The sequence below is a fragment of the Schistocerca nitens genome, chromosome 3 (genome assembly GCF_023898315.1).
Source record: "Schistocerca nitens isolate TAMUIC-IGC-003100 chromosome 3, iqSchNite1.1, whole genome shotgun sequence".
NCBI lineage: Eukaryota > Metazoa > Arthropoda > Insecta > Orthoptera > Acrididae > Schistocerca > Schistocerca nitens.
In genome coordinates, this window is record NC_064616.1 from 81081673 (window position 1) to 81102162 (window position 20490).

Genomic DNA, 20490 nt, shown 5'->3' on the forward strand with positions numbered 1-20490 from the left:
TAAAGAAACAACAAACTGCAATTTTCTAAGGTGAATAATTACTTATATATTGTTACAGACAGTCCAAACATCGATTTTCATTCAGACCTACATTAAATCATTAGAAAGAACCTAGCTTACAAGGGGAGGCCGCCAATTGTGAAATTCAGATTCGATTCATACTGCGCATAATAAAAGCTCATGGCCAGAGGTGTAATGTGGCAAAGCACCAAGATGCACTTCTCAGCTGTTGTCGAGAAAATCGACAGTTAAAAGAAACCGTTGCAGTGAAATACTCTCTATGATTACTAATTTTCTACAGTGTCGTGGTGCAGTGGTAAGCGCTCAGGTTCATAATCCGAGGGTCGCTGGATCGAATCTCGCGCCATGCAACCTTTTTTTACACACACACACACACACACACACACACACACACACACAAAGATGATGTGACTTACCGAACGAAAGCGCTGGCAGGTCGATAGACACACAAACAAACACAAACACACACACAAAATTCAAGCTTTCGCAACAAACTGTTGCCTCATCAGGAAAGAGGGGAAGGAGAGGGAAAGACGAAAGGATGTGGGTTTTAAGGGAGAGGGTAAGGAGTCATTCCAATCCCGGGAGCGGAAAGACTTACCTTAGGGGGAAAAAAGGACAGGTATACACTCGCACACACGCACATATCCATCCACACATATACAGACACAAGCAGACATATTTAAAGACAAAGGGTTTAAAGACCAAAGGTCTTTAAATATGTCTGCTTGTGTCTGTATATGTGTGGATGGATATGGGTGTGTGTGCGAGTGTATACCCGTCCTTTTTTCCCCCTAAGGTAAGTCTTTCCGCTCCCGGGATTGGAATGACTCCTTACCCTCTCCCTTAAAGCCCACATCCTTTCGTCTTTCCCTCTCCTTCCCTCTTTCCTGATGATGCAATAGTTTGTTGCAAAAGCTTGAATTCTGTGTGTATGTTTGTGTTTGTTTGTGTGTCTGTCGACCTGCCAGCACTTTCATTTGGTAAGTCACATCATCTTATATATATATATATATATATATATATATATATATATATATATATATATATATATATATATATATATATATATATATATGCGTTGGTGTATGTTGAAAGCCTCCTTCATAACAGTAATCGCATCAGAGCAGAACCGTCATCATCAATCAATGAAGAAGCCATGGTAATTGGGGAAGAAATGTTCCAGAATACACTGCAAATGCTCGCCGAAAAAACCCTCATTCATGATGAGGAACTGATAGACATTAATGAAATCGACAATAATAATGCCTACAAAGACGTTGAAATGGGTCCCATTGCCAACGAATCATCAGACGAATACGAGCCGGATGAGAAGAAAAAAAAGGGTAGAACTATATTTCTCTGGATTACAAAATTAGAGCTGTCTATCTGGCCAAAAAACATCCAAGCTGGAGTCTCAAAACTCTACAAAAAAAGGGGTGCTCTCATTTGACAAATGTGGGCTATTTATCCAGATGGGAAGAGCAAATAAAATGTGGCGGTAGCAAATTGATCATGCACCCATCGATTAATGGGTGCATGATCGCTTCGTAGAAGCTCGACAAAACTTCCAGCAAGTTACTACCAGAAACCTGCAGCAGTGGGCCTTGGATGCTGCAAGTCAGTTCCCAGATTTCTACTTCAAAGCTTCAAAAACATGGGTCACCGAATTTAAAAGGAAGCGTGGGATTCGGCAACGGAAAATCACAAAATTTATTTCCCGGAAAGAGACGGCTACCCAAGACGATATTTTGGCCGCAGTGGATACATTTTGGATCCAGACGCGAACATTGATAATTAACTTTGACAAAGTTTTTACAAATGTCTGCTTGTGTCTGTGTATGTGCGGATGGATATGTGTGTGTGTGTGCAAGTGTATACCTGTCCCTTCTTCCCCCTAAGGTAAGTCTTTCCACTCCCGGGATTGGAATGACTCCTCACCCTCTCCCTTAAAACCCACATCCTTTCGTCTTTCCCTCGCCTTCCCTCTTTCCTGATGAGGCAACAGTTTGTTGCGAAAGCTTGAATTTCGTGTGTATGTTTGTGTGTCTATCGACCTGTCAGCACTTTCGTTCAGTAAGTCACATCATTTGTGTTTTTAGATATATTTATCCCACATATATATATATATATATATATATATATATATATATATATATATATATATATACAAGCAGAAATATGTGTGGATGGATATGTGTGTGTGTGCGAGTGTATACCTGTCCAATTTTCCCCTTAAGGTAAGTCTTTCCGCTCCCGGGATTGGAATGACTCCTTACCCTCTCCCTTAAAACCCACATCCTTTCGTCTTTCCCTCTCCTTCCCTCTTTCCTGATGAGGCAACAGTTTGTTGCGAAAGCTTGAAATTTGTGTGTATGTTTGTGTTTGTTTGTGTGTCTGTCGACCTGCCAGCACTTTCATTTGGTAAGTCACATCATTTTTGTCATTTTTGTTTTTAGATATATTTTTCCTACGTGGAATGTTTCACTCTATTATAACCATATATACACTCCTGGAAATGGAAAAAAGAACACATTGACACCGGTGTGTCAGACCCACCATACTTGCTCCGGACACTGCGAGAGGGCTGTACAAGCAATGATCACACGCACGGCACAGCGGACACACCAGGAACCGCGGTGTTGGCCGTCGAATGGCGCTAGCTGCGCAGCATTTGTGCACCGCCGCCGTCAGTATCAGCCAGTTTTCCGTGGCATACGGAGCTCCATCGCAGTCTTTAACACTAGTAGCATGCCGCGACAGCGTGGACGTGAACCGTATGTGCAGTTGACGGACTTTGAGCAAGGGCGTATAGTGGGCATGCGGGAGGCCGGGTGGACGTACCGCCGAATTGCTCAACACGTGGGGCGTGAGGTCTACACAGTACATCGATGTTGTCGCCAGTGGTCGGCGGAAGGTGCACGCGCCCGTCGACCTGGGACCGGACCGCAGCGACGCACGGATGCACGCCAAGACCGTAGGATCCTACACAGTGCCGTAGGGGACCGCACCGCCACTTCCCAGCAAATTAGGGACACTGTTGCTCCTGGGGTATCGGCGAGGACCATTTGCAACTGTCTCCATGAAGCTGGGCTATGGTCCCACACACCGTTAGGCCGTCTTCCGCTCACGCCCCAACATCGTGCAGCCCGCCTCCAGTGGTGTCGCGACAGGCGTGAATGGAGGGACGAATGGAGACGTGTCGTCGTCAGCGATGAGAGTCGCTTCTGCCTTGGTGCCAATGATGGTCGTATGCGTGTTTGGCGCCGTGCAGGTGAGCGCCACAATCAGGACTGCATACGACCGAGGCACACAGGGCCAACACCCGGCATCATGGTGTGGGGAGCGATCTCCTACACTGGCCGTACACCACTGGTGATCGTCGAGGGGACACTGAATAGTGTACGGTACATCCAAACCGTCATCGAACCCATCGTTCTACCATTCCCAGACCGGCAAGGGAACTTGCTGTTCCAACAGGACAATGCACATCCGCATGTATCCCGTGCCACCCAACGAGCTCTAGAAAGTGTAAGTCAACTACCCTGGCCAGCAAGATCTCCGGATCTGTCCCCCATTGAGCATGTGTGGGACTGGATGAAGCATCATCTCACGCGGTCTGCACGTCCAGCACAAACGCTGGTCCAACTGAGGCGCCAGGTGGAAATGGCATGGCAAGCCGTTCCACAGGACTACATCCAGCATCTCTACGATCGTCTCCATGGGAGAATAGCAGCCTGCATTGCTGCGAAAGGTGGATATACACTGTACTAGTGCCGACATTGTGCATGCTCTGTTGCCTGTGTCTATGTGCCTGTGGTTCTGTCAGTGTGATCATGTGATGTATCTGACCCCAGGAATGTGTCAATAAAGTTTCCCCTTCCTGGGACAATGAATTCACGGTGTTCTTATTTCAATTTCCAGGAGTGTATTTCATCTGCTATATCAAGTCTGACTTTATTCTCTTTATACAAACCCTGTTTTTCCTTTAAAAGTTGCCTAGGACATAGACTTAATCAAATACATTTCCATATACAGGAATTTTCACACAACCTGCTGTCTACTTCACAATAAAAAGAGATCACTTACTGGATTTTATAGCTGATTCCATACATCTTGTTTCCTATTGGAAAGGAAATAGAATTCATGCAATTACTGAGACTTTCAAGATAGTAACTACTAATATGAAGCCCCTTGTACAGTGTGTTAACTTGTAGATGGCAGACTTCATAGGGGGGAGCGGGGAGTAGAGGAAGAAAGCCTGGCCCCCAAACAGACCAACACAGGGTGAAGAAACAAAGAACCATGGGAAGAGGAGGGTTGGAGGGTTGTGGCAAGGCATGCCTACCTACTTCAGTGCTGACACAAGTTGTACATCTGTGAAAGCAGAAGTCATGCATGGAAGTAAAAACTGCTCTAAATGCTGTTCACTTACTAATACCATCTGATACATTTATATGTTTAATAAAGTTCTCAGTGGCAGCAACTGACTCATCACTCATTTTCATAATGTATTGCACAATAAGTGAAGTGCAAAACAAACAAAGTAGATGACAATGGCTACCTCACACAATATGGTAAGCTACCTAATGTGTGTGTGTGTGTGTGTGTGTGTGTGTGTGTGTGTGTGTGTGTGTGTGTGTGTGTATTCACGTGCACGCGCGCGTGCATGCACATCTGATCTACACTGAAAGAATGGACCTCTGGTCATCACACCACATTGATATATAGAGGGTGAAGAAAAAGTGCTGCACTTGGGAGGTCAACCTGCAATTCATCATCCAGATTCAAGCCAAAAGTTCACATAGCAAAATCAGATCAGGTGTATTTTGAAAACACATGTATGAAAATGAGGAGCTTGCAACATTGTCACATCAAGCAATACATCGGACTGTCAAGAGGTATGTGTATCACCCCACGCTATCATACCCCCTTTCATAGCTCACTGAGTAGTCTGCTGGGACATCAAATCAACATCTACCAGGAACCTATGTTTAGAACCCTCTTCAGAGCCCTTTTTATTTTTTATGTGTTGATTCTGTAGTTCTCATCATTTATAAGCAGGACATCATGTTGTCTCATGACAATATCCTATCACATGACAGTGGGATCCATTGAACTGTGTGCCTGTGTCTACTACTCGCATGGTTTACAACCATTACTGGTCCTATGGAGTTCACATTGGGTAGCTTCTCAAAAGAATACACTAATGATGAGTACATCAATATGATTTTAGAGCGGGGTGCATCCCATAGCCAAACTGTTGCTGCTGTTCAAGCATAGGCCGTATCCTTAAAGTTGCCAGCCTGATAAGAATATTTTCTCCTCGAGCAACGGCTTCAGGGAATCAGTAATCTTTGTCCACAAGTAACAGATAGAGGTCATCCAAGAACCAGATGTACATAAAAAGAGGTCATGACTCTTGAAACTCTTCACCAGTCACCTTGTTGGAGTACCACTAATATTGCAAGGCAGTTCCAGATATCCCAAAGACTGGTTGTTGAAGAGTTGTAATATGAAGAAATGCGCAGCTCAACACCAGTGGACAGAAGAATGCATTCAACGAGGACAGTTTTGTGAATCACCTTTGCACCATGTGTAAGGCAATGAACATTTTATGAAGAACTTGATATGGACTAATGAATCTAGCTCCTCTCGTGAAAGTACTTTCAACTTCCACAACAGCAGAACACAAGCCACATGTCACCTATGACATTTTGTCATAAACCTGTGGGCTGTAATCATGGGAGGAGTGCTTTTCGGCTCTTACCTATTGGCGGACAAGTTGAATGTGCCATTGAATCATATGTTTCTTTGCAGTACTTTACCGGATGCATTAGAAAATGTTCCACTTGCTGTTTGGTGACAGCTATGGTTTCAGTCTCATGGTGCACCACCACACTTTGGAATGAATGTGCATAACTATTTAAGTGAAGGGTTTCCAGGGAAATGGATTGGTCATAGAGGTCCAATATTCTGGTCTCCACTTTCCTCAGAAGGTCCAATATTCTGGCCTCCACATTCCTCAGACATTAACCCCTAGATTTTTATTTGAGGGGAATAAATTTATACTACCCCACCCAGGGCTGTACACAATCTAATAGCTCACATGCATGCCACTTCAGCAGAGAGGGATGCAGATGCAAGGTGGTTGCTTTGAATATCCTCTCTAAAGAGAATGCTGCTCATATGTGTATGTACCACCTCTGTGAAGATAAGCCTGGACACCAAATATATAGAATGGATTATTGTGCATAGCATAATGTGCAATATGGTGTAACCTACCTCTTGTGTTTCTTGTATCTCACTGGATATGGATGAAGTTACTGTACACACTACTATTTTATATTGGCTTTATTTGTGTCATTGACAAAACAAAGTGGTCATTTACATCAGTAAAAAGTTCATGTTATGTATTAATGCTAAAGTAAAGGTAACAGTAACAGAAAGAAATATGTGAAGTGCCATATTATGGTGGAGGTGTAAATGAGATACAATTTGATGCTTTAACTGAAAAACAAAGTTTGGCTCAAATGCAACTCAAACATTGGTGTGTCTTTGTATCCATTCCCCATGGCATTGCCTCATCTCACTAAGCTAATGGGACAGCGCTGGCCAAGTGCAGAGGTCATGCTGTCTGTTCTTGACCATGCTGCAAACAGTTGCAGCATTGTTAGAGCCTTGTTTTTTAAATTGCATTTCTATCAAACCTGTTGGTGGGACTAGGTTTTCTAGATACTCATTTGTGTTCAATTGGGATCAGGAATCACATGCCAGCTGCCACATGTGGCATTTATCTTCACCCTGTGTGTGTGTGTGTGTGTGTGTGTGTGTGTGTGTGTGTATGTGTGTTCATTTGAACTTCTCCAAACTAACAGCCATCAATAATGTGTGATGACAGAAGGTCCATTCTTTCATTGTTGATGCACACCAAGCCCAGTCTCCTGTGGGAATCTGAAATGGTGAGTCATGGATTCAATGAAAGGGTAATGCTACATTAGTAGTGTGTAACAGGCTGGAAATTTGGGTCGGATGGGAAGTGCACTTGGATTGCAGAGGTAGTTAAGGCTACCACATGCATTAAGCAGGAGATCCAGATCTGTGTCCTGGTCTGGTACAAATATCCACCTGTTACCATTTATACATTTCAATGCCCAAATGTGTCCAACATTATTGGAAGCCTTTGAATAATATTTGTATGGCTGCTGGATCATGTAAGATATCTGTTCTTTCAGACAAATCTGAAAAGAGACACACTATGAAGGAACTACCATAATGAAATGGAAATCAGTAGATGTGATGTACATGTACATGCAAAGAAAGGATTACAGTTTCAGAGAAACTGAATGACTTCTTCAAGAGGAAGATCTTCACAAATTGAGCAAGTCAATAATGTGTTGGTCCATCTCTGACCCATATGCAAGCAGTTATTTGGCTTGGCATTGATTGATTGAGTTGTTGGTTGTCCTCCTGAGGAATATCATGCCAAATCCTGAGCTGGTTGGAAGACCCTACCCATAATGCTCCAAACTTGGCAGTTGGGGATAGATTCACAAAACTTGCTGTCCAAGGTAGGGTTTGGCAAGCCTGAAGACCAACACTAGAAACTGTCACCACGTTGGGTGGGCATTTTCTTGATGAGATGTAAGCTCAGGACAGCTTGCCACGAAGGGCAACAAAACGGGGTGTAGAATATTGTTGACATACCTCCATGCTGTAAGAGTGCCATGGATAACAACCAAAGGAGTCCTACTGTGAAATGAAATGGCACCCAAGACCATTACTCCTGGTTGTCAGGACATGGGTGACAGTCAGGTTGGTGTGCCACTGACATACGTGGCATCTTCAGATATGTCTTTGCTGATCAACAGAGCTCAGTTCAAAGCAGCACTCATTACAGAAGACAATTATACTGCAGTCAATGAGATTCCAGACCCCAATGACCAGCAGTAACATCTCTAGAGATGCCCTGGACAGTTGTGGGATACCAACCTGAATGTCACCCACCATACAGTCCAACAGCAAGGAGTAATGGCCTGAGGTGCCATTTCATTTCATAAGTGGATGCCTTTTATGGTCATCCACAGCAACCTTACAGCACAGCAGTGAGTCGACGATGTTCTACACTTTGAATTGCTGCCTTCTAGGCAAGCCATCCTGGGCTGCAAGATAAAGGCCCACCTGTACACATTGAGAGTTCTCACTGCTTGTCTTTCAGCTTGTCAAATATCTACCTTGGTCAGCAAGGTCACTGGATCTCTCCAAAATTGAAAACATTTGGAGCATTATGGGTGGGACCATCCATAGAGCTCACAATTTTTGACCTACTGCACCAGTTCTACAGAATTTCACATAGTTTCCTCCAGAAGGACATTCAAAAATTCAGTCAACCAATGCCAAGCAAAATAATTGCTTGCATTATTGACTGTCTAAGTTTGTGAAGCTCTTTTGCTTGAGTATATCATTCAGTTTTTCTGAAACTGTCATAATTTGTTCATCTGTACATGTACTTCACAACTACTAATTTCCATCACACATAGGTAATGCCTTCGTGGTGTATTATTTCCTTTTTTTGTTTTTTAGAGGGTATATGTATGAGGTCTGTTAGAAAAATCTCCAACCTATTGCCAGGAAGAAAATTGGCTTACGTGCAGCAATGGACTCCTAACTACCCTCAAAGTAGTTCCCTTTGGACTCCACACACTTCTCCCAGTGATGCCGCCATTGTTGGAAGTGTGCCGAAAAAGACTCTTTCAGAATGGAGTTTACCTCAGCTGTCATTGCTGCTATAATGTCCTCCTTTGTCTGAAATTATGTTTCTTTCAATGGCCTCTTGAATCTGGGAAACAGCAAGAAGTTGTAGGGGGCCAAATCAGGAGAGTAAGGAGCCTGTTGAAGCACAGAAACCTGGTTTTTTGCCCAAAAAAGTCTGAATCGAGTGCGAGGAATGTGCTGGAGCATTGTTGTGATGGACATGCCAATTTCCTGTTGACCACAAGTCTGGTCTCTTGTGCTGCACAGCATCACATAGGCGATGGAGGACACCCATGTAGTACTCTTTGGTGATTGTTTGACTCTGTGATGCACACTCAAAGTAGTCAGTATCACTTTGGTGTTGCTGTGCACTTTTCAGGCTTTGTTTGATCCTGATGGTGAGGAAAGCTGTCTGTGTCATGCCCTTACACCGAGGACTCTTCGCCAGTGTTTATGGTGTTCATAACGTCATGGTCACTGTTTGTGGAGTCCAACATGGCCTGTGAGACTTCAGCATGAAGTTGTTTTTGCTCCACTGTCAGCAACTTTGCCACCAATCTCAGTGACACTCTCCTCATGGCAAAATCTTTGGTCATAACGGAATGTGCCAAAAATGTGCTGATGCCCACCTCTTCCACCATTTCTACCACAGCATTCACTTTGGCAGTGACCTGGTCATTTCAGCATGTTGCTGGCCAACTAAAGTATGGCTCACTCTCCAGCTATGTGCATCCATCTTTAAAACAGTTGTATAACTCCTTAATCAGCGTGATGCCCATACTATCATCACTGAAGGCTCTCTAAATTTTCAAATGGTTTCAATCTGGCTGTTGCCCAGTTTCTGGAAAAATTTTATGCGGTAGCACAGCACTCTTGAAATAAAAGACTGACATGAGCATTACATACTACCTCATTCAACTGCTGCTTGCCAGCAACTGACGCTGTCGACAGGTGGGAAAAAGTTAGTGCATCCACATGAAGGTTCAAGGTGGACTCATGCAATTGTGCCAGATTAAAATCCATCAGGTATTTGCAAAGAAATTATTCTGTCCATGATTTTCCATTGTTTAAATTTTAAATACATAGCACATATTAAAAATTTATATCTTTGTCATTCTACAATATACTTTCATGCTACAAGGCATGTTACTGGAAACATGTACACACAAGATCTGTGATACATGATACTTATTTCCTTTCATGTTTGTGAGCTCAGTGTATTATGCAGCTATGATGATCAAGTTTTTCAGAGAGATAAATGAAAAATCATGAAGGCTGTAGATTAGATTAGATTAGATGTACTTTTCATTCCAATTGATCCATAGCGAGGAGATCTTCTGGGATGTGGACCATATCAGAAAACAATAGTCAGTAAAAAAATAAAAAAATCAAATAAGCATACTTACATTTAAAAGGATATAAAACTTATCACCAAATATTAAATGTTCAATACACTTAGGTGTGTATGATAATTCTTAGGTTGTTGCAGCCACATATCTTCACATAAAAAAATAAAATTGAAAACTTTTAGAGCACTTATTTACAATGATCACATTACTGTACAAAATTTGTACAGAGATCAGATTGAATGCAATGTTCACAGTATGTGATATTATTAACAACATATACACATCAATCAGTTCTGCTAAGAAATTCACCAATGGAGTAGAAGGAGTTGGACACCAATAAGCCCTGTAGATTCTTCTCAAACTGAACTTTATTATTAGTTAAAGTTTTTGTTGTGGATTGGCAAGAGACCAACCCACTACTGGTAGAGGAAGCCGAAAGGCACGCGTTTAAGCTCACGCAGGCTGGCGTGAGGTCTGGAACAGGACAAGGAAATCAGAACCCAGAAAAACGGACGCAAATGGTGGAATACTTAACTTTAATCCATCAATGTTGAATGTAGCTCTTGTCTGTACATTCTTCACAATATCAATAGCAACTGATAATGGCGCCTTGCTAGGTTGTAGCAAATGACGTAGCTGAAGGCTATGCTAACTATCGTCTCGGCAAATGAGAACGTATTTTGTCAGTGAACCATCGCTAGTAAAGTCAGTTGTACAACTAGGGCGAGTGCTAGGAAGTCTCTCTAGACCAGCCGTGTGGCGGCGCTCGGTCTGCAATCACTGATAGTGGCGACACACGGCTCCGACGTATACTAATGGACCGCGGCCGATTTAAAGGCTACCACCTAGCAAGTGTGGTGTCTGGCGGTGACACCACAGTTTTTATGGCTGCTCACATGTTACTGACAATGTGTATTGCTGAATAGTGGGCACCTTTCTGAACCAAAGTGAATGATTTTAAATCTTTGTAAAAGTTATTTCTATTTCTGGTATTGATTTCACAAACTGAGCTACTGGTTTGAAAAAGATATATTTCTAATGACAAATTTCAATAATTAATAACTATATTAGGAAGCGGTAGTAAGTATCCCCAGTTCCTTAAAAAACCATCTGCAGGGCCTTCTTGAGTTCACAACATAAATAATTTATATTGCACATTTCTGGGCTTGGAAAACTTTAGCTTGACTTGATGAGTTACCGCAGAAAATGATTCTACATGACATACTGGAATGGAAGTAAGCATAGTACACTATCTTCTTTTTTATTTTTTATGTCACCTATTTCTGACATAGCAGACAGAGATTTGTTTAGGTGCTTCAGCAGTTCTATGGTATGTTTCTAGTCAGTTATATTTGTTATCAAGCTGTAATTTCAAGAATTTAACACTGTCAACTTCTTCTATCTGCTTGTCATCATAATTTAGGCATACAATGGCGGGAAACCTTTGACAAGTTTTGAACTGCATATAGTATATTTTTTTAAGGTTTAGTGATGGAGGATTGGCTAGGAACGATTTATTATCATCCATGAAAATTTCATTAGCCAATCTTTCAAAGGCCAGACTTGATTTACTATTTATAGCAATGTTTGCATCATGTGGAAACAAAACAAACTGGACATTTGGCAATGCTAGTAATGGAAGGTCATTGATATACAGAAGAAAAAGTGAGGGCCCTAAGATGGAACCTTGGGGGACACTACATGTTATTTCTTCCCATTTAGGTGATAAATGATAGCTTAATACATCTTTCTTCCCTATTTGCACCCTTTGTTTTCTATCAGAGATATAAGATTTGTAATGCAAAGGCAGGAGTATTATCAGGGACTGATTACAGCTCAAAGAGTGTGTGTTAATGTGTGCAACATATGAGTGATTAGTGATTGGAAATGAATGAATAGTGTGATGTTAGTTTTGGTGTTGTCAACTAACTTGTTTACAAGTACGTATATAAAGAAGAAAGATTATAAACACTGCATAAATCCGTTGGAAACTAGACTTGTTAGTAGACAAATATTTGTAAATAGGAACTTCCTAGTAATGGCATTTTGTCATTGTATCAAGCTCACATGTCTAATATCTATGTAAATGTTACATATGGACAAATCAACAGTTAACTAATTAACTACAATTGCCATAAACATTGTTTGTTGACACTTACAATCAAAGATGCACAGCATAATATACAATTTATAGTTATGCACTCTGGTATGAGAAATATAAAATTCTGAAATGATGTTGAAATCAAGACCCTAAGCTGTTGATAGGTGTTGGTACACATCAAAAGGTAAAATGGAAGATGTGTGCCCCAACCGGGACTCGAACCCAGGATCTCCTACTTACATGGCAGATGCGCTATCCATCTGAGCCACCAAGGGCACAGAGGATAGTGCGACTGCAGGGATTTATCCCTTGCATGCTCTCCGTGAGACCCACATCCCCAACTTTATTCGTAGTGCCCCTGCCCATTACACTCATTACTCGCAGCAGACAATCTTACCAATTCCCGTAAAAGTTCAGGCAATGCGTGTGCATCCAGCACAGAAGAAGGTCAATGGTCAGATAGCCTTAATTATATGAAGATGGTATCTGTTCTTTTGGACATGTCCGAAAGAACAGATACCAACATCATATATAAAATTCTCTCTTGTTTCTGAGTGTTCAGCCAAGTTGTCATTTACATTTTATGCACACTGTTTCAGTGACCAACCCAGTTATGTTCTTCATGCCAAGAAAACCTGTATTATCATATTTCTTTTATATTCAGTCCAGTGAATATTAAAATGGTTCATCTGAAAGTTTGGATCTCTACTCATAAAAGCAATATTTTATGGCAAATAAAAAGAAGAACTGAATGATAGACCAACTGCAATGATATACATGTCAACTAATTTCATTGAATAAGGCTGAATTTTAGTAACAATTAACAATGTTATTTGACAATACTAAATTTTTAATTTTAATTACAGATTATTACAATCACCCATCTAAAGAAATAAAAAAATGATTTAGAAGGAGCGGTACTGTAATCAAATTGAATAATGACTTATATACAGAATGCTATTGGTATGACGTTAGCTACAATATTATTTTGATTATCATATGTCTTTTGCTGTATTTTCTTTTTCAGCCTTCAACACTCTACAGATTTTGCACCAGGAGTTTCATATTAACCACCAGAGTGTTGATGCACCACTTTCCTACCAAGCAGCACTACCTACTGATATTGGCACACCAGCACTATTTAATGTTGATTCAGCAGCACTACTCTCTTTTAGAGGAAATTTCACAAAGAAGTGGGGGTTGCAACTTGCCCGTACAAATCAGTTTGATTTATGGTAAGCATTTTATTTTAAAAAAGCCTTTATTGTTTATTTATTTATTTTATTTATTTATTTATTGTTCCGTGGGACCACATTTAGGAGAAATCTCCATGGTCATGGAACGAGTCAATACATGAAATTATAACACGATTGTAGAAACAGAATGAAATGAAATATAAGAAACATATTCAGGCGACAAGTCGTTAGTTTAAATAAAGAAAATCAAGAATGTAACACTGGAATTTGCTTAATTTTTTAGCTCTTCCAGGAGCTCCTCGACAGAATAGAAGGAGTGAGCCATGTGTAAACTCTTCAGTTTAGACTTAAAAGTGTTTGGGCTACTGCTAAGGTTTTTGAGTTCTTGTGGTAGCTTATTGAAAATGGATGCAGCAGAATACTGCACTCCTTTCTGCACAAGAGTCAAGGAAGTGCATTCCACATGCAGATTTGATTTCTGCCTAGTATTAACTGAGTGAAAGCTGCTAACTCTTGCGAATAAGCTAATATTGCTAACAACAAACGACGTTAAAGAAAATACATACTGTGAGGGCAATGTCAAAATTCCCAGACTATTGAATAGGGGTCGACAAGAGGTTTCCGAACTTACACCATACATAGCTCGAACAGCCCGTTTTTGAGCCAAAAATACCCTTTTTGAATCAGAAGAATTACCCCAAAAAATAATACCATATGACATAAGCGTATGAAAATATGCGAAGTATACTACTTTTCATGTTGAAATGTCACTTATTTCAGATACTGTTCTAATGGTAAATAAAGCGGCATTTAGTTTCTGAACAAGATCCTGAACATGGGCTTTCCACAACAACTTACTATCTATCCAAACGCCTAGGAACTTGAACTGTTCCGTCTCGCTTATAACATGCCCATTCTGTCTGATTAAAATGTCAGTTCTTGTTGAATTGTGAGTTAGAAACTGTAAAAACTGAGTCTTACTGTGATTTAGCATCAAATTATTTTCCACAAGCCACGAACTTATATCATGAACTACATTATTTGATAATGTTTCAATATTACACACAAGATCCTTCACTACCAAGGTGGTGTCATCAGCAAACAGAAATATTTTTGAATCACCTGTAATACTAGAAGGCATATCATTTATATAAATAAGAAACAGCAGTGGCCCCAGCACCGACCCTTGGGGAACGCCCCATTTAACAGTGCCCCATTGGGACTGAACATCATTACCACTCTCAATATTGCGGAGGATTACCTTCTGCTTTCTGTTCTTAAAGTAGGAGGCGAACGAATTGTAAGCTACTCCCCTTACTCCATAATGTTCCAACTTCTGCAGTAATATTTTGTGGTCAACACAGTCAAAAACCTTCGTTAAATCAAAGAAAACACCTAACGTTCGCAACCTTTTATTTAATCCGTCCAAAACCTCACAGAGAAAAGAGACTATAGCATTTTCAGTTGTTAAGCCATTTCTAAAACCAAACTGTACATTTGACAACAAATTATGTGAATTTAAATGCTGCAATAACCTTGTATATACAACATTCTCGATAACTTTAGCAAACACCGATGGCATAGAAATAGGTCTATAGTTGTCAACATTATCCCTGTCTCCCTTTTTATAAAGTGGCTTCACTACCGAGTACTTTAATCGGTCAGGAAACCGACCACTCCTAAAGGAAAAGTTACAGATATGGCTAAGTACTGAGCTAACATACGTGGAACAATACTTCAGTATTCTGCTAGATACCCCATCATATCCATGAGAGTTCTTGGTCTTTAGTGATTTAATTATTAACTCAATCTCCCTCTTGTCAGTATCATGGAGGAGCATTTCAGATAACAGTCTCGGAACACTTTTTTCTAAGAGCGCTATATGATTCCCTGTTGGGACTAGGTTTCTATTTAGTTCACCTGCTATATTCAGAAAGTGATTATTAAGTACTGTACATATATGTGACTTATCAGTAACACGGACATCCCCACTACGCACTGATTCTATATTCTCGACCTGTCTCTGCAGACCAGCCACTTCCTTTACGACTGACCATATGGTTTTAATTTTATTCTGAGACTTAGCTATTCTATCTGCATACCACATACTTTTTGCCTTCCTAATAACTTTTTTAAGCACCTTACAATACTGTTTGTAATGGGCTGCTGCATTTAGATTGTGACTGTTTCTAACGTTTTGATATAATTGCCACTTTGTTCTACAAGATATTCTTATCCCTTTAGTCAGCCACCCAGGCTGCCTGTTTGTGCTAGTACCCTGTTTTGAACATTCTAACGGAAAGCAACTTTCAAAGAGCATGAGAAAAGTCTTGAGGAAAGCATTATATTTATCATCTACTGTATCAGCACTATAAACATCTTGCCACTCTTGTTCCTTGATAAGGTTTACAAAAGTCTGTACAGCAACTGGATCAGCTTTCCTAAAAAGTTGGTAACTATATTTAACATGTGTTGCAGCACAAAAATCTTTTAGACTTAAAATTTGTGCATCATGATCTGAAAGGCCATTCACCTTTTTGCTAACAGAATGCCCTTCTAATAATGACGAATGAACAAAAATATTGTCTATGGTTGTTCTACTGTTCCCTTGCACTCTCGTTGGAAAGAATACGGTTTGCATAAGATTATATGAATTAAGTAGGTCTACCAGCATCCTTTTCCTTGCACAATCACTTATACAATTAATATTGAAGTCACCACATATAACTAACTTTTTGTATTTCCTATAAAGTGAACCAAGAACCTCCTCTAGCTTTAACAAAAATGTTGTGAAATCGGAGTCTGGGGATCTATAAATAACAACAGTAAGAAGTTTAGCTCCACTAAATTTAACCACACCTGCACAACATTCAAACACCTTTTCAGTGCAGTACTTTGAAACATCAATTGACTCAAATGGGATACCGTTTTTCACATACATGGCTACTCCCCCACACCGCAAAGAGCTCCTAGAAAAGCTGCCAGCCAACCTGTATCCTGGTAAAGGAAGCCTCTGAATAATCTCCTTATTTAAGAAGTGTTCAGATATACCAATAATTTCAGAGTCAACATCTATAAGCAGTTCACTAACTTTATCTCTAATACCTTGTATATTTTGATGAAATATACTAATTCCCTCATTAATCGGATACCCAAGCTTTGTAGAAAGTGGTTTCTTTGTTAGAGAGACTTCCCTTAAGCAGGAATACCTATCAGCTGACTTCAATCTGAAAAAGGTACAGCTCTAACACCCACAACTACCGGAATTTTCCCATGAGTGATCCCACCACCCCCACCTATGCTGTCACCTATAAGTTTTGCCAACCTCCCCTTCCCATACCTGTTGAGGTGTAGGCCATGTCTAGTGAAACCCGTCCTGCCGATAGACTCCACCGACACCACTGAAATGTGACTCATGCAATATTGTGTATGCAATATTACATCAGATACAATCCATCATCAGAAAATAATACTCATACCTTTTGTTGAAATTTGGTTCTTTGGTGTTTATTTGATTTATTACCTACAGAACTTAATGCTGGCAATATGAGAAGATTTGACACAAATCTCAGTATGAATTATTTTTATAAAATAGTTATATGTAGAATGTTTCATATATCTGTAATGAAGATGACATACTGAAACTTACTGGCAGATTAAAAGTGTAATTCAGACCGAGGCTCAAATTCAGGACTTTGCCTTTTGCAGGCAAGTGCTCTACCATCAGAGCTGCCCAAGCACAACTCACAGTTATACTTTCACCAATACCTCATCTCCTACCTTCCTCTTGCCCGTGAAAGGCAAAGGTCCCAAGTTTCTGTCTTGGTCCAGCACACAGTTTTAATCTGCCAGTAAGTTTCATATCAGCACACACTCAGCTGCAGAGTGAAAATTTCATTCAAGATGACATACTATTACACAGTTAAAACAAAATGAGGCTGAACAGTTACTCTCTGGTACATCTGCCTAAACAGAATATTTCTGTTTTGAAGTTTTTATATACAGTCTGTTTTCTGCAGAGTTATGTAAAAAACCTAGTTTTCCATATATGTTATACCTGCAGGTGACACATTTCATGTGAAACAAATTTCTAATGTCTGTGAAAAATACCTGTAGTGGACTGACAAGGCAGCCAGTCCACAGAGATGGGTAGCTGAAAGGGCACACGTACACACACGCCGACTGGCGCGAAGTCTGGAACAGGATACGTGATGAATGTGATAAAGAAAAGAACGTAGCTACTAGAACACTTAACTTTTATATCGTCCTTTGGTATACAGCATTCTTGATGATACAAGTGAGACTCTTTAGATTCATGAAGTAACTAATGGTGCCTTGCTAGGTCGTAGCCATGGACTTAGCTGAAGGCTATTCTAACTGTCTCTCGGCAAATGAGAGAAAGGCTTCGTCAGTGTAGTCGCTAGCAAAGTCGTCGTACAACTGGGGCGAGTGCTAGTCAGTCTCTCGAGACCTGCCTTGTGGTGGCGCTCGGTCTGCGATCCTGACAGTGGCGACACGCAGGTCCGACATGTACTAATGGACCGCGGCCGATTTAAGCTACCACCTAGCAAGTGTGGTGTCTGGCGGTGACACCACATACCCTATAAGAGAACATATTTTGTAAGGTTAAAAACATTGTATATAATTTCAATATGAACTACACTCAGCATATTTGTGTTATTTAATTTTAGAAGAAAGGTCTCATAGCTACTCTTCCTGTTATATTGTTGGATATTAGAAGACACAATGAAAATCTTGATGCAATTGGCCCTGAAAGAAATTCAAGGTATTTCAGCAGGATCAGTAAATTTTTAGGAGCTGGTAGTATAGACTAATTCAGATAAAACATTTCCTATAACAGGTGTCCAATTTTTATTGATTGCAGAGATACAGCTGTTAGGATGTAACCCAAACAAATATTCACAGTAGGTGTTAAGAAAGGCTGTTTATTAAGTTCAAAGTTGATTTTTATCATTGTGTTCTCTTTTTCTTTGTGGACTTTGCCTCCTAACCATCCCCACAGACCAAAATCTAAAGGGATAAGGTTTCTGATCCTTGGTAGCCAAGGAACATGACCATTTCTGCCAATCAAACTTCCAGGGGAAGTTAAGTTTAGATGATTTATCACCTGATGACTAAAATTTGCAGGGGCCCTTTCATGCCAGAAGAACATACACATCTTTGCAGCAAAATAAACCTCTTCCATAAATACTGGAAGCTTGTTTTCAAGAAATTCTTGACAATGAGGCTGCATAAAAGAATGCAGTAGCAATTATGGAAGCTCATTTTCAAGAAAGTATAGTTAATGAGGCTACATAAGACAACACAGTAACACAACAGTCTCAATCAGTTGATTGTCAATCATAACATAACACACCTTTACAAAGAAGCACTCTCGGAAATGTGCCTCCATAAAGGCATATAATTTTTGTTTGAATATGAAAGTGAGTTACAAGTGTTATTGATAACATCATAGGTGAAAGTGGTTTCATCATGAAACAATATTAATTGGATGATTGGTTGGTTGTTTGGTTGGTTTGGGGGAGGGAAGTATGGGGAGTAAAAGATGGAGAGGGATACCAAAGTTCAAATATGGTAAGCAGATTCAAATGGGCATGGGTGCAGTATCTATGTAGAGTTGAAGAGGCTTGCACAAGATAGGCTAGCATGGAGAGTAGCATCAAACCAGTCTTTGGATTGAAAAGTGCAACAACATTTAATATAATGGAGTAGAACCTGACAAGTCTACAGTACTTATGTTGTGCCTGTCTTCTTTCCAGTGAAGTACAATAATTACTATGTTGCTAAAGTTTTGGAGAATTTGTGGAGAATACTCCACAAATAATTTTGCTATATCATTTATATTGTAGTATACTCATCTCCAGATCTCTTCCCTTTCTTCACACCTTGGATGGCTTTACACATTTCATCTGGCATTACTTACAAAATCTCATTACTTTCATTATTCTCTATCTCATGAACTAAAATGATATAAAAAATTTTATTTTTGTTAATTACTGTACAAGCAGTGATCTCAGCTGATGAAATGTGGTGTTTACCAAAAATAAATACCTGTTATTTTCTCTTCACATTTTTATCCTCGGGCATGGGTGTGTGTGTTTGTTCATAGGATAATTTAGGTAAAGTAGTGTGTAAGCTTAGGGACTGATGACCTTAGCAATTAAGTCCCATAAGATTTCTCACACATTTGAACATTTTGAACTTCTCTTTTCTAATTTTCACTGTACCTTCTCACATCCTCTTGAAGAAATCCATGAATAGCTTTGTTTCGTTCAGTATGTTCTATCATGTTCTTGAAACTCTCACATTCTCTTCAGTAGTTGCTTCATTCTATTTAAGATTTTTTTCTTTTGCTTTCTTCATCACTGCACTGTGTTTTAATGTTTGTGCTAATATCTTTGTTAAATAATAGCCACTTTTGTCTATACCTGTATAACTTAAATTTTCTAAGGTGCTGAATTTGTTCACTTAATTTAATATAGTATATCTCTTTATTCTTTGATAAATTGTTATAATCTACATAAATGGCTAACTGTCTAATGAGTCTGTTCTGTTCAAGTTGTCTATCTATTTTTATTCTACTTCTTACAAGTCTATGATTACTTGAAACTTGTACTTGGATAGGACCATCACATCCTGTGTGATTTCCTTATGATTTGACAAAATGAATTCAGGTTTGATTCTCACTTTGTCCTTCTCAAATCCATTTTCTATTTGCTTTCTCCCGGATGGACAAGCACATTGTTCTTTTTTCAAATTCCACAAATATTTGATTTGTCATTTCTGGTATCTACCTACAGTTTCCCACAGAAGAAGTATTATTTAGTTTACATTCTACTTTTGTATTTAAATCCTTCACTACAATTTTATCATGAAATCTGCTGTTTCTTATTTGCTTGAGTAACCCTTGCAGAAGTGTTTCACATCCTGATCAGGATGCCAACACAGTTATAATTTCCATTGGATATATTTTATTTTTTTATTTTTAAATCAAGTTTCACAATTCTCTCTGAGATTCCTTCTACATGTGCAACATTGTTTTTAAACT

General features: G+C 39.8%; 1 protein-coding gene across 2 annotated transcripts in view; it reads left to right on the plus strand.

The window, feature by feature from the left end:
- The window catches only part of LOC126248043 (uncharacterized), a 706800-nt gene that overhangs the window by 404247 nt on the left and 282063 nt on the right, over positions 1 to 20490 (plus strand). For both annotated transcript variants that reach the window (XM_049948671.1, XM_049948672.1), the window contains exon 13: positions 13253 to 13460. In XM_049948671.1, the coding sequence (XP_049804628.1) occupies positions 13253 to 13460 (208 nt within the window). The remainder of the gene's footprint in view (positions 1 to 13252; positions 13461 to 20490) is intronic.